Below are 27,560 nucleotides of genomic sequence, written 5' to 3'. Positions count from 1 at the left end.
AAACATGTGGCACCAAGGCACACAGCAAGATTAAGTGACTTGCCCAGTCATGATGGATGTTCCTAGCTAGAGAAGAGGGCTCTCAGTGCTAGCTTGTCTTGTTGCTACAGGATGATGCTTTTATTATCTAACACGCTGCACAGCTGAGGTGACTGAGGATTTTTTGTACCAGTAACTTTTAAGTAATACATCGGAGTGCACACATTTTGGAGAGGAAAGGTTTAATCCCGTAGTTATTTTCTCCTTCTTTTGTGCATGATGATGTACACTTTTTTGGTGCATGCAGCTTTTTGTGATGCTAAAGAGGCATCAATTCTTGTCAATTTGTGTGGGTGTATGGCAAGACGTCTGCAACTTTCAGTGCAATCAGGTTGCAAACTGCCTGCTCTGTAATCGGTGAGACAAGAATTCAAGTGCCTCCTGAACACAGCAGTAAAAGGCTTTCTGCACAGCAGTAGAAACGACTAGCACTTCTTTGGAGAGAAAGAAACAGTGTCTGTTACGAAATAGTCATCTCTGCCACTCTGCTGCCTTGGGTAGTCCTAGAAATTGCAGGAATGAGGAAGTGGAAACGTCGCTTTTGAACTGGCAGCCTTCACAAGAAAGAAGCCACATATGTTTCACCTAGTCAGTTTGGGGGATCTCTCCAATGATGAATGAAATGGGAAAAACAGGAAAGGGGGATGTGAGCGTAGCCAGCTGATGGTTTGCAGTGAATGTTGTAAGCAAATGTGCAGGTGAGCTGACCAGTATCACTCATGTAGCTCTAATTGCTGAAATTGCCTCTAGTAAAATGCAGCTCCTCCTTCACAGCACGGGGGTGTAGGTACAAGTAAAACCTATGAGTGAAGGAGGACGGATGGTGCTATAAACTGCATTTTCTATGTGGCAAAATGGCAATTCCTGTAAACAAAGGGAAAAAACCAACCACCTGACATAAAGTAATCCTAGGAGTCCTCCAGTTCATCCTTCCCATTTGAAAATAACGTGAATGAAATGTACCAATGTTTTGTGCCTTTCCATGCTCCTTAGAAGTAAAGGAAGTTTGTGTGGTAGCTCTTTCACTCTGGAAATATTGCGCAGAAGTTTAGATTTACATAGCAGGTGTGACTGCAAGACCTGTACTCCCATGTGAGAAAGCTCAATCTGAATAACCAGTTGTTTTTTTTCTGGGAGTAAGCCCTGTCCAGTTTGTGCAGCCAGAGAGTGAAGCTGAAAGAGGCAGCTCTGTTTATCTCACTGGCAAAGATCTTACTGCAATACAGTAAATACAAATACAAATACACTGTATTTGGCATGTGGTGAATAAACCCAAGGGATGTAGCTGAGTGTTGCAGACCTGCAGGGATCTGCTATGCAAATCCACCCAGAACCAGGGCCTTCCACCTGTGCATTTTGGAATATCACCTCTGCAACCTGCACCAAGCTTTGGTGTGGACCACTGTGCTCCACTGCACCCAGCAGGTCTCTAACAGATCCAACTGTATACCTTTGGATTGACAGCAGTTGTGTACCTTTGATATTTGGAGACTAAAAGAAAGGACATGTCTTAAAGGGGTACTATTATTATAATTTCATTTTCATTTCATACCTGTAGACTCTTTCATCAGATGCTGCAGAACATTATATTGCTTATCATGGTAAGAACTTTAAACAGGTAGGTTCTACCTTGGGCTAATAAGCAATTAGCAGTATGAGTACCTTTTTTTTTAATTATTGTGGACATAGTTTCCCCTACACAACTAAAAATACAACTGAGCTTAGTATCAAGACTTATGGATGTTAATGTATTTTGGTCTAGGAGCAATCATGAATATCTTTGAGTATTCATGGAATTTTGGGTTTTGAATTGAATTTGAGAAATAGTAAAAGAGCAGGATTGCAGTATGCAGATAAGATATTTTAGCTCATCAGTTACCTCAAAAGAACAAGATAAAATTTATTTTAAAGGAGTTTTCAGAATTTAAAATGATCAAAAGGCAGTAGAAGTTTAAATTTGCATTAAAAAAAATCTATGAGAGAAATTGAGGGTGGTTCAGCCTAAAGGCAGAATGGCCTCACTGAAACCCTAAGTAGATAAAACAGGAGAAAAAAAATGCCATTTGAGAGATATATTCATATACTTAATGATATTACCCTGCACAAAGCCCATACTATCTTATTACACCGAGTAACTTGGAGCAATGAAAATAACATTCAAAGCCTCATTAGAAAGCCTTTACCCATGTGGCTAGTTTTGTCTTCTGTGCATTCTCCTACACCCGCTCACCACACTATTATGTGTTTGTTTTACATGCTGGAATCTGTATAAATTGAAGGACATTTCCAATTGATTTTTCAATATCATGGAGGTGTCTTTTCAAATACCTTCAGGGCTGCTACAGAATTGCTGATCTTTATTACCACTGATAATGACTTGGTTGAAGTAGACAACATTTATAATCTGGATTGTGCGAAATAAACAGGAAGATCTGCAGCAACTGTGAGTCTCTTGAGACACTTATATCGACCACCTACATACATGAAAGTGACTGACAATTTATATAGCTCAGCATAAAATAACCATTGAACAACCATGTTGATCTCGGGATTTGGTGTGATGCTACATTGTAGAAGCACCTGGTAACACCTCTGCTAATGAAGAGCTGTAACAGCACAATTCCATGTAACCATAAGTACTTCAAAAATTAGTTTAGCCAAAGGTCATATGTACCAGAAGATCAATTTATCTGATTCCTAATACTTCTTGTCGAAGCTTTCTTTTACTTTGTTCAGTCTGGCAAATAATAGAGAAAAGGCTTAACCCCACCTCAGCTGTACATTGCTCTGGGGACGGATATAAGGATGTAAAGGAATGCTCTTTATGTAGCGAGAGCACCATCGTGCCACTGGGGATCTCAAATCACTTCTCAAATATCAAAGTCCTCCAGTACAATTGTGAGATATTTATGAATACATGGCAGTGACCTTCATTTTACAGATGAAGAATTTGCGATGAAGAAAAGTTAAACCTGGCCAAGATTACAAAATAAGATACTGGAGGAGTAAAGAACATGGTGTCATTGACTTTTCAGTCATGTGCTTTAACAGCTAGGAAATGCTCCTTCTGAGCATATAGAAGAAAAAGGTGGAGAAATGGGACTAAGACACTGGGGATGTTTTAGATGAGAATTAAGATACACTGGCAGAGTGGTGTATGAGATAGAAGGGAAAATCACAGTAGCTTCCAGCTGAAATACATCCACAGAGTGAGAGATACGCAGCCTGCTGGGGTGAGCTCTCAAATGAGCAGTCAGCCATTAAATGGAAATGTGGATTTGAGATCTATCAGTCGGGACATCTTCAGACAGTTTATACCTATGACCAAGTAATGCTGGCTGCTGTTCAAGGAATCTTTACTAGCAAGCGTGAACAACTGCACTGAAGGATATAGATGGAGCAGAACTGAATATGCTGGGAAGACAGCCCCGTGCATCTTGGCTCTCCCACTGCCTTCATTTTAGAGTACGAAATCATCAATCAAAGCTGATCCCATGGAAGTTACTTCTAAAGGAGAATCAGGGAGCTAGAGTTCTATATTACCTGGAAACTCATTGAAAAATACATATTTCTAAAATGAAAAACCCTTGCCTACAGGTGAGATTTTCCAAAATATTCACAGCACTGGCCCAAGACAGCTTCTTCTGGAACTAGCAACAGGAATGTTTTAAATTCAATGGGAGAGCAACTTGTCCAAAGCCATGCCCTGCAGACAATCCCACACAGATTATTTTTAGTCGAATTTTATCCTTAACTTCTAAATAGTCACAAATCTCGCCATTGCCTTTTAGTAAATGAAGAAGCCAAAATGCAAACACTAAGAATAAAAATAATCTAATTTCTTCATTTATATTCATTCATTCATATTTCAATGGAAAGATGAATACACATCAATCTGTTCTTGTGTGTCCTCTTTTTTTTTTTAAAAAGGTGGTTTTAATGTTCTTTTGATACAAAACCAGTTTTCTATCAAACAAAAGTCATCTGTGTGTGCATCAAGTTACAAATCACTGGCTGTCACAAAATTAGGCCATGCATAATTTCTTTTGGAAAAGGTGTCATGTGAAGTTGGATATTGGATGTGAGATTAAAAAACACAAATGAAACAAAACAAGAATTCCCAAACATAAGAGACTATATATTTGGCAGGCAAAATAGAACCCATTCAAAAGCCAGACAGATCATTTGGATTAAGTAGGCATTTTTTAAGACATGCGATCCTGATGGATTATGCCCTCCAAGCCAGATGTGTTTACAGCTATGGTCTGAACCCTTCACAACAGCTAGATGTGTCAGGCTTTGGAAAAATTGCTACCCAGGCCACAGACTGAGTGGGCAAGTTTGGGTGTCCCTGTTATAAGCTGCTAATATTAGAAATGCCCATGCTCCAGGCCAGGTATCTCTTGACACGCTTTATTACCCTTTTTGTGGAATATGGACGTTGAAAGCAGGCAGCCTTGTGGCAGAGAGAGAAATAAAGACAACAACTGCAAAACTGTGTTGTTTTTATTTTAAACATGCAAAATACAGTTCATGCATCTGCCATTTTGAAAAATCGCTCAGTTCATAGCAGGTTAAACCAAAGACATTTTGGCTATTGACTCTCAATAAATATTTCAAAATGCTTTACAGTGTAAAGATAAGAAATTTAGCAAAATTTCAACAAACCTGTATAAAAAACAGATACAGATAACTTTTTATTTCAAGGCGACATGCTGTAATGTAAAGAGTTCACTTTTTTTTTCCTGGGTTTTTTTTCTCATAAAAAGTTTTCAACAATACAACCGCTTAACAGATTTAAGCCTTTAGGCTACACATGCAAAAAAAAAAAAAGGTTATTTTAGTTAAAAATCACCAAAACGTGCTATTTTTTTTGTTTCATTTTTAAGTACAGTAGTTGTAGACAGTAGCATTTTTCTTTTTTTAATTTTGTAAAAGAGTGCAGGCAGGTTCATGGAGCTAGTGTCCTGGAAGACTCGTACTCTGACATACATTTTGGTTTTATCCCTTTGCCATTGTAATAGTCCACGACTTGGTTTGGAACTTCAGCCAAAACGCTCTTTGCTAGAGCAGCTGGGGATGCCTGCAGGAAATGGTAGAAAACACAAGCGTTAACCTGTCTCCGTGCTAGAAGTGCCATGGTTTTTACAGGCGCTGGTGCCATGAGATCAAGGTAGGAAGTATGGTACAGAAATGGAAGGCAAAAAAGACTCAAAGTGAGTGGCACTATTGCTGGAAGCTCATTTTGTGACTCAGTTTGGGCTTGTAGCTGTAGCTGCCTGAAAGTACACTAAAGCTAAATGTGCTCTGCATGTTTTTCAGGTCCGTTTGGACTATTTTAAGTTCTGGGCAACTGAACTTCCTTGCACTCTGGGAGAGCACCATATCACAATGAAAAGGGCTGCAAAGACTTTGTTCGTCAGTACTCGGGGACTCTGCAGAGCTTCAAGTTGAACATGAATAGCCATCACTTAAAAGAGAGGTCTTCATCACCATTTTGCTCTTCAGGATCTGGTATGAGGTTTAAATGGCCAGGGAATTTTTTAATTCAATTAAAAATATTTTGTTTTCATTGGAATTATACCATGGTCATAAGAAAGCTTCAATCCTAGGCTTTGTGGAATCTTTAAAGCTCTTCCTTCAATGTATACATGGTGGGTGTCAACCAGACTTAAGAACTGATGACCCCAAAATGTAGATGGATATAGAGATGGCCACTGGCTTTCGCCCTAGGCAGGGAGGAGGGCTACTCCTCAGTGCAATGAAAAAACCATGCCCTCAATCGACAACGTACAGTTGTTGTCTCAGACCCTTACAATGCTTCCTTTTAAGCAGCGGGATTTTTGGATGTTTTGTGGGCAACAGTTACCTGCATATGCTGCAGGAATTTTCCTCAGCCCTTGTAACTCAGCAGTGACAGAATTGGGCTCTTGTTCTCCCATGCAGCTCAATAGCATCCTCCTGTCCTGTGTTTTGGTTTTGCTATATTTGGGTAGAGCTGATTCCATCCCCCACCCAGGAGCCAGCCTGCCTGACCATGTTCCCTTTGAACCCGCAACAAAAATGCAGTAAAAATGTGAATGCTTAAAATATCAGCTAGAGAGGTTTAAACTAATGTGTTTATCTCCAGGTAGAGCACACATGGATCACACATTGCAGCTCAGATGATGCATAGGAACTCTTCAACCAGTGGCTGGGACACATTTATTCTGCACACCAAGTACTTTTTCCTACACTTATGAACACTTCCCTCCTCACTGTCTGTAATATTGTCTGCCAATTTCAAACCTACCATGTCACAAAGTAGTTGCACTGACTGTTTACTGTTGTACTCTGTTTCATGGGGTGGGATCCTTGTCCTTCCAGAGTCTTAAAATTAGACTTGCATAGGATGTAAATGGTATGTAAACTACTTACAGGCAAGCTAATCCAGGGGTGCAGAAAGCTCCTGGGCTATTATAAATTCCAGTATAAAATCTTATAATACTACAAATACAAATATAATGCTAGAAAAACTAGAAACAAAACAATTTTTTGTATTTTGAGTCACTTATGTGATTAGCAACAAATAAAATGAACTGCCATTTCCCTAGTCTAACGTTTATACCAGGATATTTGTGCAGGCAAAAAAGCCTGGAACATTTCTACATGAATAAACTGACGAAGCAGAGCCCATACTTAACGTGACAGCACAGCAACTGCTCTCAGGTGTCACACAGTGACAGAACCCATTTATTTTAACCCTTCAAAAGTGAAATGTATGGTTTTCTGTCATTGCCCTGTTCTTTCCTCAATGTGTTTTCATTGAAATCAGCAGAAAATATCCCTTGAAATCACACAAATGCCTGATTTCTATGTTGCTGCTGAGAATTACTGTTTTTTAATCTCCCTCCCAGTGTGCCAAAGCTGTACATACCTTAGCCTGCCTTTGTGCCATCTTACCAAAAATACAATAAGAGTTACTTTTGCTGGGTTTTTAACACAGATGGTACATTAATGTTTTAGTGTAATGTTTTCTCCACTGTTTAACTGCTACGCCTGAAGAGCATCCTAGCAAGAAACATCTCAAGATGAATAGTTCTCAACTGATGGCTAACACACAACAATCAGATCAGCCAGCAGCAGGAATATAATCCCCTATGATAATAATTGTTGTATATTACAAATGGCTGTTGATTCAGTTCTATAGCTTCTCCATGCTTAATCTTTAATTACTATGCGTAGTGCAAAACATTGCTCCTTGCAGTGGTTAAGAGCTGTGCTTTCCACACTAATTGGTGATCTATGTGTTATTAAGTCACAATTGCTAGCCTTTATGATTAAACACAATGCAGAGTGGAATATAATCTACCTGTGCCGTCAGATTTGTGCACAGTAAATATATCATGCTTCATAAAGGCAGAGAATTTCAGCTCTTACAATATGACTCTGAATGGGCTGAGTGAGACAGGTAATCTTCTTCAACTACATTTCAGTAACTCTGAACATGACTGTTCCACAGCTTCAGGTGAAGGACACTCACATTGCTGGGGTGGTGATAATTACAGAGAGAAGAAATTCACTTGGGTTCAGGGAAAATATTTTCCCTTTGTTTGTTATGTTCCCCTGTAGTGAATTGCTTGTCACCCACTATACAATGAGGCATTTTTTTAAACAGTTACCTTGGTTTTATCAAGCCCCTGCAACTATAGGATATGCCAAGAATCACTACAATTATTATTCTTTTGATAGCTTCCATGATATTCCTTAAAGAGAGTCAAAATGTAAGATGCTTTACTGAAGAACTCCTGATACACTACATCATATAGGAGATTAAACCACTATAATAAAGCTTTCTGTCTACACTGGGTCTTGAGCCAGTAATCCACTGAAATGGGTATGAGGTTTTAGGTATGTGAATAATTGTAACGAACTGAAATGTGTTAAATTCCTGTATGAGTGCCGTGCAGTATCAGAACCTTCTCTGAAGTCAAACTTATAAAATAAGAGTTTCACTCTATAGGTTATTTTTACAACTTCCTTCTCCCTCCTTTCAGTTTTCTCAGAGACAGCTTTTGGATATGTTATTATTGATCTATTTGGATAGATATGAGATTTTGAGTACTGGGCTGATCTGAGAATTGAAGTAATGAAAAAAAGTATTATTTGGGTTGACTCCAAATGAATTTTGGTTTACTGTTCCAGCAAAACAAGAAATAATTGCTCACAAATAACATTTTCTTCCCTTCTTCAATGAACAGCAGAGGTCATACAGATTTAGGCATAAATAAATACTTGATTTATCAGAGAAATCTATGAACTTCATACAACTTGACTTGCAGTCTTTCAAAAAAGATCCTGCAACTTTTTTTTTCTACTTTACAATTGAACATCCCAAATGCCAAAACACAAGGTATATTGACAAAAGGGATTTTTAACTAAATACATCTTTTACTTAAAGCTGTTAAATGTAATATGCTGATTTATGGTAATTCTTGTGTGTGATCAGAACTGATCTGACAAAAATCTCCCTAATAGTTTATATCCGCATTTTTTCTGTGAGGAAAAAATAAGTTTGAATCAAAACATCACACTCATTTCTACCATAAGAAATTGTTTCACTAGTTGATGTAAAAGGCATGGTCTTTTGTTTGTGCTGAGGATAAGTAAGCAAAACAGGTGTGAACGTCACTTTGCTCAGAGAGAGAGATTATTTGGGATATGACAATAAAGAAATTCAAAAAAGTGGCTATTGTTATGGGCTTTCATCCATTACACTGGCATTTGTTGAAATGCTGGAAGATCACAATGAACAGACTAAATATCAAGTTGCATTAAGATATACTGACTTTTCTGATACAGCAAATACATGATCTATCTCTATATCTATATTATCTCTGCTACTGAAAGAGGGAGAAAAAATATCAATATTTAACAAGAGCAATAAATTTTTAAGATTGCTGTCCTCTCCTAGTACTGGGGAAGTTAATCTAAAACAGCTAAAAATAATACATGCTTGTCATTTGACCAGTGCTAGCAATTAAAATCACACATAGAATCACTCTCAAGTTAACTCCAGAGGCACAATATATTCAGTGTCCAGAACTGCAACTGTCAGCATTAATCTATTCAATCAAGGATGATTTCAACTTTGTTATAAAATCAGAAAATGAAACTAAAAATAACAAATGCAGCTGGCTTTGCCAATTCCTTGCAAAAACAAATTTTAAACTGATTGAAAGTAGGTCTAGCACTAGCCCATAACTAACTTACCTCTCAACACTTTTACAATAGGCTACAGTGCAGCTCTAAGCACTTGTGATTATCTGATGAAGGAGAATCACAAGCTATGAGCAGGGCACCCTCATACTTTGTTCCAGCAGATACTTCATATGTGACTGTCAACAGAAGTGTATCTACAATTCAGTGGCAAATCTGCAGCCATTTTGCATAGTATCACCAAACTAATAGCACAAGGTGAGTTTTACCTATTCTGTGAGGATCCATTCTTTACATAAAGGTTGAAGGAAAAGAGGAACAAGTCTGTTTCTTTTCTCTTCAGCAGAGTTTGCAAAAGTAAGAAGTGGGTCTAGATCTAAGACACATATGGCATAACTGTCTTTTGAAGAGACAAAAAAGAACATCTCTTGAGAAGAGGAAATGAAACAAAGGTATTCTGGAAGTGGCAAAAAGAAACAAATTCTTCTGCGTAAAGATGGAAAATCAGAGGGAAAGGGATGTGATCAGTATCACAGAGGAACACAATGGCCATTCCATGCCTCCATATGGAGGAAAATGGCCCCCAAAAAACCTGGCTCTGTGGGGGAAAGCTCTTCTCTTGATGAACACTGTTTCTACCCAGCTCCTGAAAAAGTCCCTGGGAGAGATGCTGCACTGTATGGCAGGTGGCTGAGGAGAAAAGTACATGGTCAAGGGATTATTTCAAATTTGGCAATTTAATGCATGGTCTCTCCCTTCCTCTCCTCCAGAGTGTCTCCTACACCATGCTGGGCTCAGACAGGAGCAGCTGGCTGAGGGCACGGGGAAGCATTTAGTGACACTGCTTTCTTGGACTTTACTTGTACAGAATTTGCATAAAGGGTTTGGAGGCAACCAGGATGCTGTGGGTGCATGCTGTAGTCCTGCCTTTGAGAACTTAGGGACCTAAATTTCAATAAGAGCCTTCTCGGGAACACTGCGAGCACAGATCCACAGCCATTTCAGCTGCCTCTGGAAATAAAGGGATGAAAAGCAGAATACAGTAGTCCTAATAGAACAGATATAAAGAGAATGGAAAAGAGACACCAGGAAAAATAAGTCAGGGAGGGCAAACAAACTAAAATCTGGGAGACAATGGAGCAAAAGGACTGGCACCACAAGAAGCACATGGATTCTGCCCCATCTCATCTTTCCCCACCCTAACCATCAGACTAATGGAGCACGTTCCATTCTGTATTCATTTTTTTCTCCATTTTTGACACAATAATGCCATAGGTTTACTAAACACTTAATGCCCATCTAAAGTTAGGCCCAGCCCCATTCACTATATGTTATATACATCCACCCTTCTGTGAAGCAGATGGAAAAGTCAGCTTACATGTTTGAAGTTCCTAAACGGCACAAACTGGACAATGTCTCGAAGCACAGGCTCGCCTTTGGGAGACCTCAGGATCCCATCATCACCATCCAGCATCTGCATGTCACTAAAATCGGCGTTCCCCACCCCGACGATGATGACTGACATGGGAAGGTGAGAGGCATGGACAATGGCCTCTCTGGTGTCAGCCATGTCTGTGATGACGCCATCCGTCAGAATAAGCAAGATGAAATATTGCTGAAGTAGTTGGAAAAGAAGTGAAAAATTATATCATTAGTTAATCTTCCAAAGCTGCGTGCCCTTTTCCAGTATAAAAGTGTTTCTGATAACTGTCACTTATGGACTTTTTTAAATAGAAAAGACCCTTTATAGTGACTCAGAGGTTAAGTGCATTTCCCATACAAAACTCCTCAGCTACTAATTCCTCCTCTTCTAGAGTATAGCTCAAGTTCAAGTCATTTCCAGAAGCCAGGGAGCCAAGGAATGCACAGTGTAGAAAAGGGGGTTTCTAGCTCCTAGGGTTGGGAGAGTCAGGACTTTGGCTGGGAAGTCTGGAATAGCCCTGAGATCCTCACTATTCCTACTTTCCATCTACTGCACAATCACTTCTGCTGACAGTTTCCAATTACATTTCTTTTCCCCTTTGGGAACCAGTGGGAAGCAGGGAGGAATGAGGTACTGAAGCATTTACAAGCCTGTAGCAGAGCTGTCAGGGAGGTTATGACAGCACTTTGCAGAGAAACCTTGCTAACAGACAAGGGGGATGGGTACAGTCTGTAATCTGGAGAGTGACCCACTGGTGTCTGTGGGTGAAGCATCACACCATGGCAAGTCTACTGCATTCTGCAGAGTAATGGGATCCCTGAGGAGAGCAAAGGTGCAGGTTGGAATATATCCATTTTCAAACACTTCATACAAAGCCCTGAAGAGAGGTTTTCTCATTCTCTAAAGGAAAGCAAGCAATTTCATGTGCTTGTTATTTCTTTCCCAAAACTCCAAAGCCCAGTGAACATGGGCTATGATATCTTCACTTGGTAATGGGGAAGAGTGACTCTCACTTGTATCCTTTATGAATTATTAGGCATCTGGAGACATTTGACAAATTTGCACTAATAGGAAAAATGAACAGGTCGTAGAATTTGGTCACCCTGCATAAGCAATACAAATACATAAAACATCATTAAAGTTTACATATACACAGCTATATAAACTCACTCAGAGTTCTGTTCATCACCTCCCCTCATTAATAAAATGCAGGGAGAAAACTTTACCTTGAAGACTCATGCCATAAATTAATTTGTTTTTCAAACAGAAAAAGGGGAAGCTTAAGTTTAGAAGAATGAAGCAACTTATTCAATCTGACATACTAGTTCAGAGGCAGCACTGGGAACAGAGTGAGCTGCCTCTGGATTAGGTGGGTATGGGAATTCAAACATAGCAATTCCCCATTTTAGGACTGGGACCTTAAATACTATCAAGATCCTGTAAACAGCAGTGGAGTGACAATCACAAACCCAGACTCATGAACAGAAATGTCTGGGAACTGCTGCCTTAATAGGACTTAAAAAAAGGCTCAGCATGTGAAGAAAGCTTAGAGAAAACTCTAAGCCTGGTGATGAGATGCATGCCAGTGTATACCTCTATTCTGTTCCTGTACATATGCATGTTTCTTGCTGCAGTATACAATTCTCTCTTACATCCTTTACTCCTACAGCACTGCTCTTGTAAATGTTTCAGACTTACTCACTCTCATACTCTCTCTAATTCTCTCTCACTTTCTCCCATTCTGCCTGGAAGGCAGGAGAAAAATAAGCCTTAATGCATTTCAGAAACGTACATTTAAAACATGGTCTATGCTTAAGTCTTTTAGCCCAAGAAATCTGTCATGGGTTTTGTATCAGATGCAGGCTAACAGACTTGTCTCCTGATTTCTAAAAGGCACATAATACTCCATGTCAGTAATAGCAAATTGAAAACTGTATCACTACAGTTTTCAAAGGAATTTTTGGAAAAATCCCATAATTGAACAAAAAAGTTTCAGTCCAGCCTCTGCAAGAGACGTGAAATTGGATAGTCTGTGTAAGGAAACATTCGAACTCATCTCTTTGTATGATCAACACTCTAGGCCTTGGCCCCTAAACTTTTGTAACCCTAGAGATGCCACTTATGTTTGTTTCCACAGTGAAGAACTGAGTGTATTAGAGTAAAACAGCTCTTAAAGCAGGAAACAGAACAGTGGAGGAAGACTTTAAAGTTGTGACTATCAAAGCAATAAAGACTAGAAACGCTGCTCCACCTGACACAGCCTCAAGCTGCCTTCTGTGAAAGCATGACTCACATACATGAAAAGGCTTTGCTCTAATGATCTACAAGAGATCCACCATAAGACAAGAAAAAAGCCAAACACAGCATTATGCCCTTACTGAGGCCTCCTTGGTGTTGGTCTCCTCTGATGCTGATTTTGCCACCTTCTGGATGATGGGAGCAATATTTGTCGGCCCATACAGCTGCAGCTTGGGAAGGCAGCTCTGATAAGCCTCCACAACACCTTGTATTCCTGGCAGGAAAAGCCACACAAAAGGCAAATAAATGTGGAGCACTTCACCAATATTATGCTTGTTTAAAATGTAAATAAAAGGCGGGTTCTTAATGAATAAATTCAAAATACCACGTGATTAGGAAGGACTAACAACTGCAGATAATTTCCAAGAAGCTGTCTCTAGCTGCTTTGAATCTAATTTTTAATATATCATTCATTGTACCATGCTTCTCCTTCCCAGCAGCTTTTAATGTCTTTTTTCCAGGCTATGCAATACCATAGCTTCCATCCTTCTCAGTTCAAGTTGTAAGTGATCACTTTCTGATCACCAGCTAAAATTCATATTAATTGATGCAAATTAAAAACACTTCAACACTTGTCTCTCCTTCTCTTCAGATAAATATTAATTTCTGTTTATAAAGGTAGTTACTAAAAATTTTTCCCTCTGTACTTACAACATAAAGCTATGTACTACAACATAGAGAATTCAAACATCTTTTCAAATACCTGACTCCCCTGTGCAAAGAAAATAATTTTTCAGGGTGAATTTGCATAATTGCTCACAGGTTGAATTTCACTATGACCAAAAGCTGTGAAATTTTGGAATAAACAGCAGGATGCTTTGCAGTCTACAGAAAAATGAGCTTTAGTCAAGAAGTTCTGATGGAGAACTAGCTATTTTTAGCTTTTTCATTTCAAGATATATAGCCAGACCAGGGAGAATAAACTTCTGCTGACACAGCTGACAGATCACAGAATGGAAATTGGTGTTTTCAATCATTAAGAAGCATTTCTTCAAGCGATGCACGTTAGCCTCTACATTCAGAACTCCCAGCTTATGAGACCTAAAGGATTAGAGGTCTAAACTTGGAAAGAAAGTGATAGACTGAAGAGCTTTGTAAAGGATGCTGAAGAATGAAATGACTTCGATAGGATCCTAAGCCAGTTTCAGTTTACGCTGAGACTAGCTCACTCGTGAGACTTTACTCAACCATGCTTACAGGACATATGGGTGCAAGCCCATTACTAACAAAGAGCAGGGAGTTGTAATTATTTTACAACAATACACCTGAATGTCCTATGAAAAAATGGTGGAGAACGCAGTCTTGTCTCTTTATAGATAGTTACAAACATATTTTTCCATTGCAGCGCTTACAGACAAAAGAACATATACCTATGTTTGGCTAAAATGTAGAGTAATGTTAAAAAATTTCCCTTGGTAATTCGAGTGAGTAAATTACATATTGCAAAATTGACCTTTTGTTAACTCCCAATTTTAAATGTGGTAAGGATTTCATTCCATATACTTACTGATCTTGTATGAAGGCCTCAGAAATCATCCCTGAGATGATGACAAAATACAATGTAGTTTTCTTCTTCTGCATTAAAATAGTATGTGATAAGCCTTACTCCCTGCATTCCCCACAGGTTTAGCATGGTTCATGTCAGAAAGCTGCTTTCATCTTAGAAAGAAACATGTTCTGGAAACATAATTTCTTGTTCACTATCTCAGATTAATATCTTTTAGAAATATCCACTGTCCTTATATATCCAAGTCCAACAGGATATGTAAGTGGTTTGCTTTGTAGCTTACTTTTCTTGGACGTTTTTATTTTACGAAGAGCCAATGTGCATCTTCCTTCACAAGTCAACTCTTTAAATTTTTAATTGGAATCCACTTTCAGCAGCTCTGATGAAATACAGTGCATGCATATAAATATAGGTTTAAGACACATGTAAAATGCATGCATGTGTAGAAGCATTCATTCAGTTTAAAGGTTGTCACTTTCTTCCACAGCCAATAAAGACTATAAAGCCAATAAAGTATAAGATTATAAATATACTGTACTATAAATATATGAAATAAAAGACTATAAATGCTAAATTTTTCAAGAATGGAAATGGTAACAAGGGAGGAAAGGCGAGGATATCTGTGTTTTATGTATTTTGGTGATCTTCGCATCTTAACACAGTCCTTGTGCAATGTAGAGTGGTGCTTCACGCTAACTTGTGCCAGTGAAAGCTCACTGCTTCCACAAAAAATGGGATTTAACTCTTTAAAAGCAAATTAGTCAGATACTTTTTTATAGGATTCAACCTTTGTTTCTAGGTTTAAAGCAAGATACTCTTCAGGAAGTTTCCTTTGTTTTCGGGCAAGTTGCTAAATGTTACAAAAAAATATAGCAATCAGTAAGCACTTCCTCTCCCTCTTGCATCCTCTCTCCACATGACATGCTGGTCTTACTGTGCTCTGTGTCTCCTAATACACTGAGAGCATCTAGAAGCTGTCACACAACAATTAGCAGTAGGAACTCATCAAGCATCCATGACAGGCAGGTGATTGACCAAGCTGCAGCAGATGATTAAACAACTCGTTTTCTGATCTGTCTCCTGTTCTTGCTTTCATCCAGATGGATTTTATTTTAAATGGTATCATTTAGGACAAAGAAGTGCTTTTTTTTTATCTTGTAGATGAACGTGTGAATGCTGCAAAATTTCTTCCCCAGCCTTCTTCCATGCTGCAACCATATTTTTATGTCTTCATAACCCTAAAACCCTGTAATGGGGTTTTGAGTTAACTTGTCAGATAATTGAGTCTTATGCAAAGAACCAAATAAAGTTTAAATACATAACAAACGTTAAGTGACATAAGCAAAGGCAAAGCTCACAGAGCAGCTCCATTTCTTTTTTTAACCTCCTCTCATTTATATTATTACATTTTATTTTGCCTGCATAGTATGGTCTGGATAGCAAGTTCTTTATCTGCAGCGAGTTTGTCTGTCCAACCTCTGACCTGCTGCTGACACTACATAGGTGTGACAGCCTTTTCAAGCACCAGTCAATCAATATAAATCATTATATAACAATGTCAGTGTGATAAAAGAATTAGCCTTGACTCAAAAGAGGCAGCAGCGGTAAAAAAGTGTTCTTTGCATGAATTGCTAGGGCTTTTTTTCTGAGGTACACGGAAGGTCACAAATTTCTTGCATTCAGACTGGGAAACAAAGCTATATTTGCACACTACATGCATAAATATGGTATTACCCGATGCTGCCTATTGTTAACTGAGATGTTTTAAACAGATCAGACCCTGTGTAAATGCCAATGTGTCCATGTTCAGAAGCAAGCAAGCAAACACATTTTAAATATGATGGTCTAGACAAAATCCTAATGGTCTGTTTTGCTTCCCCACCACATTCCCACACCCTCAATGTGACTGAAATCTCAACTTCAAGCTGTCTCACAAGCTTACAGGCACATCTAGATGCATACATGTAGTTTCTGCTTCTTTTAACTCCTCAAAAGCAATGTGAAAAGCTGTGTGAACATATCAAGCAGCTGTAGGACTTATGCCCAATTACATTTCAAGTATATGATCTACAGAAGCTAGGGCATTCCAACAATCCAAGCACAACAACAAAGCAGGAACGTTCACTGAACCAAAAACAAGAGTTCTTGCATTTAGGATACATGAACTCCGAAATCTTTTAATGTCTCTTTCTTTTGAATTGCTTGTCCTCTCTTTTTTTCCTCACTTCATTTCTTGGCATCTTAATTCTCATCCAGAACATATTCCACTGACTATACCTGAAAGCAAGCCACTAATAAGCCTGAGAAGGGCTGAATGGAGCAGCTAGAAAATTGAACAGGAAGAGCATTCTGAAACACTAATTTCAGTGTTTGGAAGGTAGCAGAAGGATGAGGAGGAATTTGGACATGTGGATTTTGGACAGTCATGACCATCTGATCAAGACTCTGAAATAAGTGTTAATTTGGGATTACTTGTTGATTGTTTAGGGATTACTGTCCTGTTATTTTTACCTCTTACAAAGTGTGCAAATTGTGGCAGGAGATTCTAAAAAGACAGCAGCAGTCACTGCAGAGCACGCTTACACAAAGAAGACACAGCAAGATCTGCTACTTGAATGTGGCCTCTGACTACTGAGAATTAGTGATTGTTGCTAGAACATACCAGTATCTTACGCTTTGTTAAAACAGCCTCCTGCTGCATTCACTGCCATCAAATTGTGTTTCCATCTGTCACAGTAGTTCTCAGTTGCTACCCTGACCTTTCGGTGTTGAATGCTGCCGGGCTGACTTGCAGCAGTCTACTGCTGCTATAGGTATGTGTTGGTCAAAGAACTAGCTCTAAACATCTAAAATCTTTGATCACAGACATACACAGCCTGTGTCTGCATGTTCTGCCCTTCTTAGCAGCACAACCTATGATGGTGCTGTAGCTGAAGATCTGTAATAAATCTAGAAAACATGGCTTTAGTTCTGAGAAACGCTAATGATTTGGAGAAGAAAAAGTGTTGTGTCCAACATGATGTACTTTCCAAGGGACCTGATTTTAGGATGTTAATGTGTGGCACTTTCTGAGGTTTCTAAAGCTAAGGCTTGGGTGTCTGTCAGGTTTTGAATCTCTTGGCTGCTTTCTTTAAAAAACACTTTGGACAATGCTTGAGATACAGTAAAAAATACAAGCTCATTTTGCACACAGCAGAAATACAGCTGTCTGTCCTAATGTGTTACCTGCACATTCTGGGTTGTCTTCATTGAAATTGATTGCAAAATCATGAGAGACCTGCAGATGGGAAGAAGATGACTACAGTCAGAAAAATTATTCCAAGAGGACTTGTGGTTAAACACTCTTTACATTCTTTCTGTGTTAAACCAGAGATCTTTCAAGCTTTCAGCCATTAAGTGTGAAATACGGTCCCAGCTGGAACTCCCTGCAGAAACAAAGTAACAAAACTGGAATCAAACTTGTCAAGAACAACAACAAAACCAAGAAAAAAATAGCACAAAGAAAAAACACCCAAATACATGAGAAATTGCATAAATATGGTGTCAGGATTGGGCTATCAATGCCAGCCACAGAAGAAGGACCTATTGCTGAGAAGATTTAAATGCCAGTTCTCCCTAGCTCAGCATCTCAGATGGCAGGAGAGAGGAAGCAAGTGGTGATACAGCATGGTCAGCACAAGCCCTCTTCTGAATCCTGCATTTCCATGGGTGAACAGGTCCTCATTTGAAAGCCATGAGATTACTGGGAAAATAATTTATTCTCCAAAGAGATCAAGGAAATTCCCCAGACCCACTGTGAAATAAAACTGTAAGAAATGTAAGGAGTCTAATCTGGTCAAGAAATTAGATTAGCCTGAGGGGAAATCAGTAAGGAAAAAGCTGAAGAATCTTGGTTTCCCTAAAATTTAGTGAATATCCTATTCTCTCTCTCTCAATCTGTCAGTAATAAAATACCATAGAGCTATTTGCTAAGAGAAATGACTGAATAAAGAAAAAAAATAAAAAAAGTTGCTTATTTTCTAATGAAACAATGTATCTTTAGTGGCTTGGGAAAAATAAGACCAAGACTTCTTTATGTGCAAATAACGTAAGGCAATACAAGTCTCAGGTTCCAGGCTTCCTTTCTCCATCTCTCACTTACAGATCTGCATTCACAGCACAAATCTGTGGGGACTGAAACATTCTTCAGATGCTGTTTTCTGGGTTCAAGGTTTGTTCTTGCCTGCATTTGTTCCAGATTCCTTTTTACTCCTTTCTTTGATCGCTGAGAAAGCTTGATTCCTCTTAATCTGTTCGGACCTGAAGCTCAGTCTCGTAATTCTCCTGTTTGTATTCAATTGTCTTGAATGAAGCCCAACTTTTGTCTTGAAATGCACAACATACAGATAAATATTTTGGTATGCAAAAAGTAGCTATCACTGGGAGTTAAGCAGGTAATTTGCATAATTTAAAGTTGAAATAAAGTATATCATCCCAGATTCATGAGGGCATTTATATAGCTAACTTCAGTTACATACCTCTGAGACTTCATAGATCTCTGTAGGAACACCAGAAGTGCCAACAGTTCTAGCCATAGGAAAGCAATGTTTACTCCCTGTACAATAGAACTTGGATTATTTGCACAAAGACACTTATCTGTTGGATGTCACTGTTGTATTTTCTAGTTTAGATGACTACCCAGCACAGCACAGCCATTGGTCTATGACTAGTAGACCCTTGTGATTACAAAGAAGCTTCTGTAAAGGCAAAGTGGTATAAGTTGACTAATTACTGCCAAAGAGTTTTTCATAGAGAAATTGAATTTCCCCATCATATGCTGGCCTTGCTTACCCCAGTGACGCTACCATTACTTATTAAGAGGTTAAATAAAGCAGGACTTCTATCATCATGAGAAAGGACTGAGGCAAAAACTCACTGAAGAGTGTGCAGTCAGCTCAGTCCAGCCAGGAGTTTGCTATGTCTACACCAAGCATCAGTTGCCTCTTACAGGTTTTACATGGGCCATTCAGGCTACGCCTCTTGGCCATGGCAGATAATGCAGAAAGTCACAATGTACATTCCTCACTGAGCAGGCACGGAAAGAGCAGGGCTGTCAGATAACTTCGGAGATGCTCCAGAGCCCTTCTGTCTGGCTGCTCTCTCTGTCTCTCAGCACACTTTGCCCAGCTGGTATCTGCCAGTCTCGTGGCCAGCTGCAGGCCAAAGGTAATTGCAGCTGTCAAGAACGGTTATGTGAGTTTTCACTCACTGATGATTTCTTTGTTGTTCAATAGCCTTTCTTCTTCCTTTAGGCTTTATGTATTTTGTACTGACTACACCTCAAAAGGAAGAAGGATGGTGATGCATTTTTATATATTACAGGCTGACTCTTCCAACACCATGCCACTTCAGTGATTTTATTTCTTTATTCCAAATGCATTTGAAATTATAGCAAAAGGAGTATCACAATCCTTTTCCAGAGCTATGAATACAGTATTTTAATCTCATATGAAAGCATAGGCTGGATGCTTTTGTTGCTATACGTGTGTCAAGATCTTGCTATACAAACAATTTATCTGGTTCAGAGCTATGGCACCCAGACTATTATTTAAGAAAAATGTAGGCAACAGTTCAGGCAAATAAGGAAAGCCTAAGTCTAGTAAGCGTGCACAGTGATTCAAAAAATAACACTGTCTGAGCAATGGCTGCTGTTTTCTCAAAGCAAGTGGCCCTCATACATTGTCATCCTGATTCACCAAGAAGAGTGATAAAATTTATCCTGAAGGCAGGACAGGAAACACAATGAATGCAGAAGTACTTAGTTGGTTCCTATGCTCTCTGAACAATATATCACAATTTAAACAAGATTAAAGTATAATGTGAAGGAGAGAACTTCTTGAAGGAGCTCAGTGATGGTTCACAAACAGGAAATCATAACCTGAGGCAAGCCAGCAGCAGATATTTTTAAAGTAGAGTTTTTCCAAATCCTCAGAACTCATTCCCCACTCGGATAAGTCAATCAGCTGCGCTTCAGCCTGCCCCTGTGCTGTCTCCCCTGTGGTGGCCAGAATTCCAGAGGGTGCAAACCAGCAGAGATTTCAGGCACATGACATGTACTGAAGGCCCTACTGAACTTGGGCTCCTACCTGGTAGGACTCCATGTAAAGCCCACCCATGTCAAAAGGTAGTTTGGATCAAACATTCAATGCTTTTGTTTTCAACACAGTGCAAGGTAATAAGCCCTCCTCCCTTTAAAAAAAAATAAAATTAAACATGCAAGGGTTTCTATGGCTGAATAGCAAATCATGCTGATGACAGAAGACTGAATGCTGGTATACTAAACAGCATCTTTCTGATACTGAACGACGCAGCCCTCATGCACTCCCAGAACTGATAAACTAATGGGGAAAAGGAGACTGGACATCTAAGATGTGAAACTGTGAAATCTTCAGGGGAAAAATCAAGACACTTGGCTGTTCAGAAGCAAGCATGTTTATATAATCTACTTGGGTGGTTTGTATGATGGATTAATCTAAAAGTCAGGAAATCCTGGAATGTGTCAAGTCACACAAACACAGAATGACTGCTTTACATTAGTACCTGGCACAGGGAACTTTGCAAAGAACTGCAGACTGTGGTCTGTGGTGGAACTCAGCCTCACGATCAGGAACGTCCTCAAAGAACTGTGGTTGTGCCACGGACCCTGGATTAAGTTTTGAATATGTAGCTGACCCTCTGCTTAGTCCTACTCCTCTCTCCTAACATCAATCCATAAAATCAATCCATAGAAGGAAAGGAGAGAGAAACTGTGGAGTGCAAGGTGATGTGATCAGCCTAGCATTACCTTGGTTGCTGCACAGACCACCGCTCAAAGCCTCTAAGGGCATTTACTTGCACTTGGCTATATATTAATATTTTCCTTCTGCAGGACTCCATATAAATTATTTAGCAGGTACCATCATGGATGTGGGATTATTAAAAAACAGATGTCCAGGAACTTACTGCACCAGGAACATATTATTTCTCAGGTAATTTCTTCAAGGTTTTTAACAGGGAAAATAGTAGCTCAACTATACATCACGATGTAGATTACAACAGCAGCATTTCTGAGAATACATCAACTAAATAGTTCAAAACATTTTTGCTAGGGAAGATTATAGTATTTTTTTATCGCTATACAGCACCTCCATTGCCTGTACGTACACACAGGGACAAGCACCTGCATACAGAAAGGCAGCTGTCCATCAATGTGGTGGCGCCCACGAGAGTCTCACAAGAATCATAACCACACTTTCACATGCTTATGGCCTGTTTAGTAGAAAAGTCTATTTAATGTAGCAGGTAACTTATTTCCCTCATATAGGGATGTTATGAAATTCATCCTCATAGCATGGCCCTTGCTAAATAGTTTTCTAGTTAGAGCTGAAAGGAAAGGAGAATTTCCTAATTCTCAAAGAATTTTTGAGATTTCTTAAAAAAAAAGAAAAGACTAAAAAAACTACCTGGACTCAGATAGAAACCTCAAAACACAAACAAAAACCCTACCTTGGAATCTGACAAATAAGAAAAACCCAGAAAATCATAAAGCAATTTGCTGGAAAGCTTGTGGACTATGCAAAGTCATTTTACTAAAGTTGTACCAAATCATGTTATTCCATATTGGCCTTCACAGTTTTTAAACCCCTTTTACTCTAACTGAACTTCCATTTTCTTAAATCAAAAAGCTGCTTTGACTCAGAAACCACGTCTCAATTCTGAAATTTAGTAATCCTTTTTTTTCCCCCCTCTCTAGATAGTTGAACTCATTTGAATTAACTTCCCTGTCCCACATAGCTCCAGCCTTCCAGAAACCTCTATGGTGATGATACTTGGACTACCTGACAAACAATCTGACAAATTCAGGCATGTTTAGGAATGCTTTCTTATTAATTTAAATAGAGATTGTCAAAAATCCATGAACAATAGATGCAAACAAGTGTAAATGCTGAGATGCACAATGTTGAGCACTTATCTGTGAATAAATTGAACACCATTAAGCCACTGCCAGTCTGAAAATTAAATATGGAATGCCTGTATATTTTGCAAAAGCTTAAGTTGCTAACAAATCTAAGGAGCCATTGCTCAAAGGCTATTATTTTCAGAATGCTCATTAATCAAATAGTTTGGGAGCTAGACAGCTATGTCTCTGGCTAAGATCTCGTTGTAGACATTTCTGCTTGGCAAAGCCTGGCCATTTATTTTCCTTCGTACTTGTTTTTTGAGCGTATGCTGCCCAGTTTCCAAGTCTAAATCCAGGTTGCGTGGAAAAGGTGACAAATTCTGTTTTTTCCCTTGGTCCGTTACACATCCTCTATTGGCTCTTTTTTGTCAGGTATGCATATATTTTTGCCCTCAAGCTCCTGAAAAGTGCAGGAATCACAAAGACCACAGCACTTTTCAAGTCCCTTACCTGTCCAGCCAACCAGACAGTGCAGGTTAGGATTGCAAAAATGCTGTCCTGTTTCTGTAACTGCAGTGAGTTACAGCAACTCTTGCCAGCTTAAGCAGTGAATGAAGCTTTCATTACAAATGCAGAAATAACCAGGACTGTCTTAAAACAAACTGCAAGTTGTTTCGTACCTATTCAGGTGTCAGCCTGCAATTTTTCTTTAGGAAAGAACACTTCATTATTGGCAATACACCTGCCACGGGGCTGACAGAATTCTAACTTTGTTTTCATTATAACAGTAAGGTTTGTGCTGCTGTGTGGTTTTTCAGCTCCTTTGAGTTCTGTCTGCTAAGAAATTAGTGTTTGTGTTTCAGCTTGCTTTTCTCTTTGCTGTGACCTTTTGCAGCAGTGTCTCAGTCCACATTATCTGCTACCTCTTCACTTTCCATCAGACTTCTTAGATACTTCTCCTTGCAAAAAAGAAGTGATGGGTTGGAGACACTGCTGTGGAATAACCAGCTTGCTCTGCTAGTTTCATCTGTTAGAAACTCAAGAGAGGAATATTGGTATGAGAGGTTTACTTAGATCAAGGAGCAGGGTGATGTATTTGTCAGGCCTTGGGGAAAAAAGATCACATTGCTGAATATTAGATGAAGGATTTCTAGTCTGACAAGGGGTGTTATATATGGCATGTCTTGCTTCCTTCACTCCCACAGATTCCTTATGCCACAAAGAAACTGCTGTTTTTCTGCTAACAGATGAAGTGTTTCATTTGGAACTGAAACAAGGGAAAATAAAGTCAGCGTAACATAGCAGTGTGCTCTTGAAATGAAAATTCTGTAGAAAGCATATATAAAAACATGTTTTTAAAGGGTTTCACCCTCAAGAGATTCATGAAGAGCCTGCAGAGGTGGACAGTGACATAGTTCTGAAGTGCTAATGTAAAATGGGGGTGTATTTTTCCGTGGGGAATAATAGTTGGCATAACAAACATTTCTTTTCTTATAGCATGGAGAAGGATGTGAGGACGATGGAATCTCACTAAATGGATGGGTAGATATTGCCCTCCAGCACCCATCCAGGCTATCCCAGGCAGGAGCTCAAGACAATATGAAACCAAGGCACTGGTTTGACACCACCAGAAATGGACAGCTTTCTCCTGTGTGGCCTAGTGCACTGAGGAAACCTTGGCAAAAAAATTCAGAGCTTATGGCCAGACTGGAAGCAGCAGCTTTCAGCTGGTCCTAAATAGCAGTCAGTCATTAAATGGAGACTTGTTGCCACTCATTCATGCCGAACAGTGAGTTACAGACCTCATTTTAATACAGCTTGTGACTGAGTGACATAAATTAGACCTGAATCCACTGGATCCATTTACTTTGCCTACTCTTTTTATCAGGTTGCTTACCTATGGTCTTCCCTCACTCTGTTATTGTCATGGATATGTTGGTCAGTTTTCATTTAAACTTTTAAGGAACTATGCTGTTTTAGTTCTATGGTGTCTCTCATGGTTACTTAGAAACCCTTGGCAGTGGGAGTAAATTATTCCACAACCCTAGCTCTTTGTTGTCTACTGGAAGAAATAAAAGAGCAGCTGCTAGTGTGCAGAGACCAATGTGCTATGAATAGGTTAGATGATCTTATTAGGACTGAAGACTGAAAAGCAGGTACTCTAATAAATTAAAATGAAAAGCTGATTTATCCACATGATGGGGTCAGAATTTAGAAGTTCTTATAATGATTCAACCTAAATTTGAAGATGTTAATTATTATAGTTATGACACTGCTGTTCTTTAATAAAACAAAAGACATGAATGACATGTAACACCTATAACTAAAAGGATCAAAAGAACATTTGAATAGCATGAGATCTGCAGTGTTGCTGTGGTGTCTCTAGTGTTACCATACTTTTGCAGCAGAAGATAAGAAGTTGAGGGAGACAAGTTTGGAGCATTTCTCTACAGTCTTTGTTACTTTTAATTTTTATCAGTTTCTTCACCGTTTCCTGTGTATCTTGGCTGTGTTCCACATCAAACACTAATCATTGTTGGCTTTAGATTAACTTTATGATACCAGTGTTGACTAAATTACTGAAGGATTTTCAGGTTTATTGGTCCTGACTTATTAATGCCTCACGATGAGACTGACTCTTCACTCTCTTAGAGGGTGTATCTTTCAATTTAGAAGTGCAGCCAAAGCCAAGCAGGGACTCAAGAGTGTTGACACAGTTTATTTTAAGAAGACAGATACTTGTATGGACTGTGTAGAGCATCACAGGGAAGGACTGAACAATAGTACAGATGACTGTTGCTTCCTAATCTAGTTCCAGTTGGATGTGCCCATGAGAGACACCAAGCTAGTTGTTTGTCCCCATCTGTTGCACAGAAGGACTAGTCCCTTCGCAGTGTGGTTCTTTTTTTCTTCAAAGTTTTATTACATTGGTAAGCTGATGTCATGTCATTTTGTCTTTGTCATTTTCTGTCACAATTTTCCATAGTGGAGATTAAAGATATTTTTCTGGCTCTCACTTGCACCTCCATTTATTTTGGTACTTATTTTGTTTACTCACTCATATGTAATCCACAAGCAAGTGGCCCCATCTTTTTAAGTTTATCCTTACTTTTCTTGAACTTCTCAAAATCTGAAGGTCCCGATTTGTCCATTTTCTTGCTTTGAGAAGTTAGTAACACACAGACTCTTCAGGGCAGCTCATGCTATTGGGCAAGACCCTTCATACATCCATGGGTTAGTAAGTTCAGTGCAAGCCTCCGACTTACTTAAGTACTTGTCAGGAAATTATTCAAACACCAGTTCTGCCCAAGTAGAAAATCAATTTATGTTGGTGATAATAGGAATATCTGCTTACAAAGTCCTCCTGAAATCACTTTCTAGCAAGATATGTTTTCAGCTGACACCTGAGATACACTCTTACAATAAGGTGAAGAGGCTGTCGCTTGGGTCTAACAAAATTGGTATGTTGTCTCTGTGCTTATCTGAGCAGAGGCCCTAATGCCACCAGATGATTATTTTGGCTGAGAAAGAAGACCAGTCTTGTACTGTGAATTTTGCTCTACTACAATTACCAGCAGAGACTTCATCTGGCACAGTAACATCTTCCTTCAAGCAATCCTTAGATAAGTACAGCTCTGTGCAGCTGAAGGAATTGCAAGTTTTCCCCCATGCAATGTTGGTCACCTCACAGATGATGGGACAACCAGCCCCTGGCACACCACCAGACGGATACCTTTGTTTCGGACAATCACAGTAGTACAAGGCATTGTCAGAGATGGCCAGTACTGAGCTTCAAAGAGCAATCTGGATCCACTCATGCAGTCAACACTGCTGTACAGCCACAGAAAGAGATGTATCTATTTGTGGCGAAGGGATGGGCATTTGAGAAATTGCTACTGTGTTTCATCAATGTGTCTAGTGGTAAAAACTGATCAGTATGTTTATTCTCCAAAACACTCTCCCTTATGTAGCAGAGATGGTTGTCAGCTGCTGCAGTTGGAACAGATACACAACAGACACAGATGTTCTGTGTGCATTTACACACTAAAATCTGTATCAGAGTTCTGGAAGCTGTCTCTGATTTTGGAAAGCATTAACACTGGTGTTACTCTCCAGGAACAGAGCGCTGCAAAAGACTTGTCAGGCACAGTCCTCTTTTTTATAACAGTGCTTTTTAGCTTAGAAGCCAATGTTGTTAAGACATACATTGACTTCTCTTAGGCACCCATTTGCAAGACACATATCAGATTTTATGTACATCACTGCTGTTATTCTTATGCACGTATCAAACCTACAAGCCATGAGGAACACACTGGTACATTTTTTTCATCTACTGATTCCTGCTTTATTCCTGCTCTTTCTTTTACTCCACTGTCTTCACTCTAGCCCTACCAGACTGCATATTTACACTCAGAATTGCACCATCACTATGGATCACTCTCATTTTGCTTTGTTTATCAATAACACTTCTCTTCAGTATGGATACATGCTCTTATATTTGTCTTCCTAGTATTGAAGATGTCCACTATGACACAGAAATTTGCAAATTTCACAGAGCAAAACTCTTCTACAGTCTTTATTTTCAGGAAGATATTAATAAAGCATGGACACTAGGCTGCTTGCTGCACCACATCCTCCAAAAACAGGTTCTGTCAAACCAGGGCTCACAAAGCTTCAAAATATACTTGGCAAGTGTTGTTCAATAAATCAGTTATCTTCTTACTAGACTAGGATCCGTTAACAAAGCCTTCTCAATAGCACAACATATTTTGGGTGTAACACAACTTTTCAAGTCTAATCTTGATTTCTGGTTTCAGTGAATTATCACTAGGCAGACAAAAGAAAACAAGCAATAAGAACTGCTCCCTCTAGCCCCCACCCTGTACTGAACCGTTTCTCCCTTATTTTGTGCCTTGTAAACCACAGAAAATATAAAATGTAAGTTATGCACCTACTTTGTATTCTGGGGGTATCCTTGCTCCAAATCCAAAGGCTGGGAACATTTTGTCACTGGAAAAGAATAAGAAAAAGAAGAGTTCCCACAGAGAAATGCATTTTGTTACAATAAACTTTTATTCTTCTGTAAGCATTCACAAAAAATGCAAAGCAGCACAACAGTACAGAATTGGCTTTTAGGTCAAGAGTGTTACATGGCAGACTGGAAAGGTATTGGATTA

General features: G+C 39.1%; 1 protein-coding gene across 1 annotated transcript in view; it reads right to left on the bottom strand.

Annotated features, from left to right (window-relative positions):
• Positions 1 to 4,532: 4,532 nt before the first annotated feature.
• Positions 4,533 to 27,560, bottom strand: part of CPNE4 (copine IV) — a gene marked incomplete at its 5' end in the record, with an annotated part of 101,385 nt that continues 78,357 nt past the window's right edge. The window contains 5 exons of the mRNA XM_010189180.1: positions 4,533 to 5,122; positions 10,616 to 10,852; positions 13,039 to 13,172; positions 17,691 to 17,742; positions 27,339 to 27,393. Of these exons, the coding sequence (XP_010187482.1) occupies positions 4,991 to 5,122; positions 10,616 to 10,852; positions 13,039 to 13,172; positions 17,691 to 17,742; positions 27,339 to 27,393 (610 nt within the window). The remainder of the gene's footprint in view (positions 5,123 to 10,615; positions 10,853 to 13,038; positions 13,173 to 17,690; positions 17,743 to 27,338; positions 27,394 to 27,560) is intronic.

The sequence above is a fragment of the Mesitornis unicolor genome, unplaced genomic scaffold, assembly GCF_000695765.1.
Source record: "Mesitornis unicolor isolate BGI_N332 unplaced genomic scaffold, ASM69576v1 scaffold15807, whole genome shotgun sequence".
NCBI classification, from domain to species: domain Eukaryota; kingdom Metazoa; phylum Chordata; class Aves; order Mesitornithiformes; family Mesitornithidae; genus Mesitornis; species Mesitornis unicolor.
This window is presented reverse-complemented; position numbering and strand designations above follow the sequence as displayed.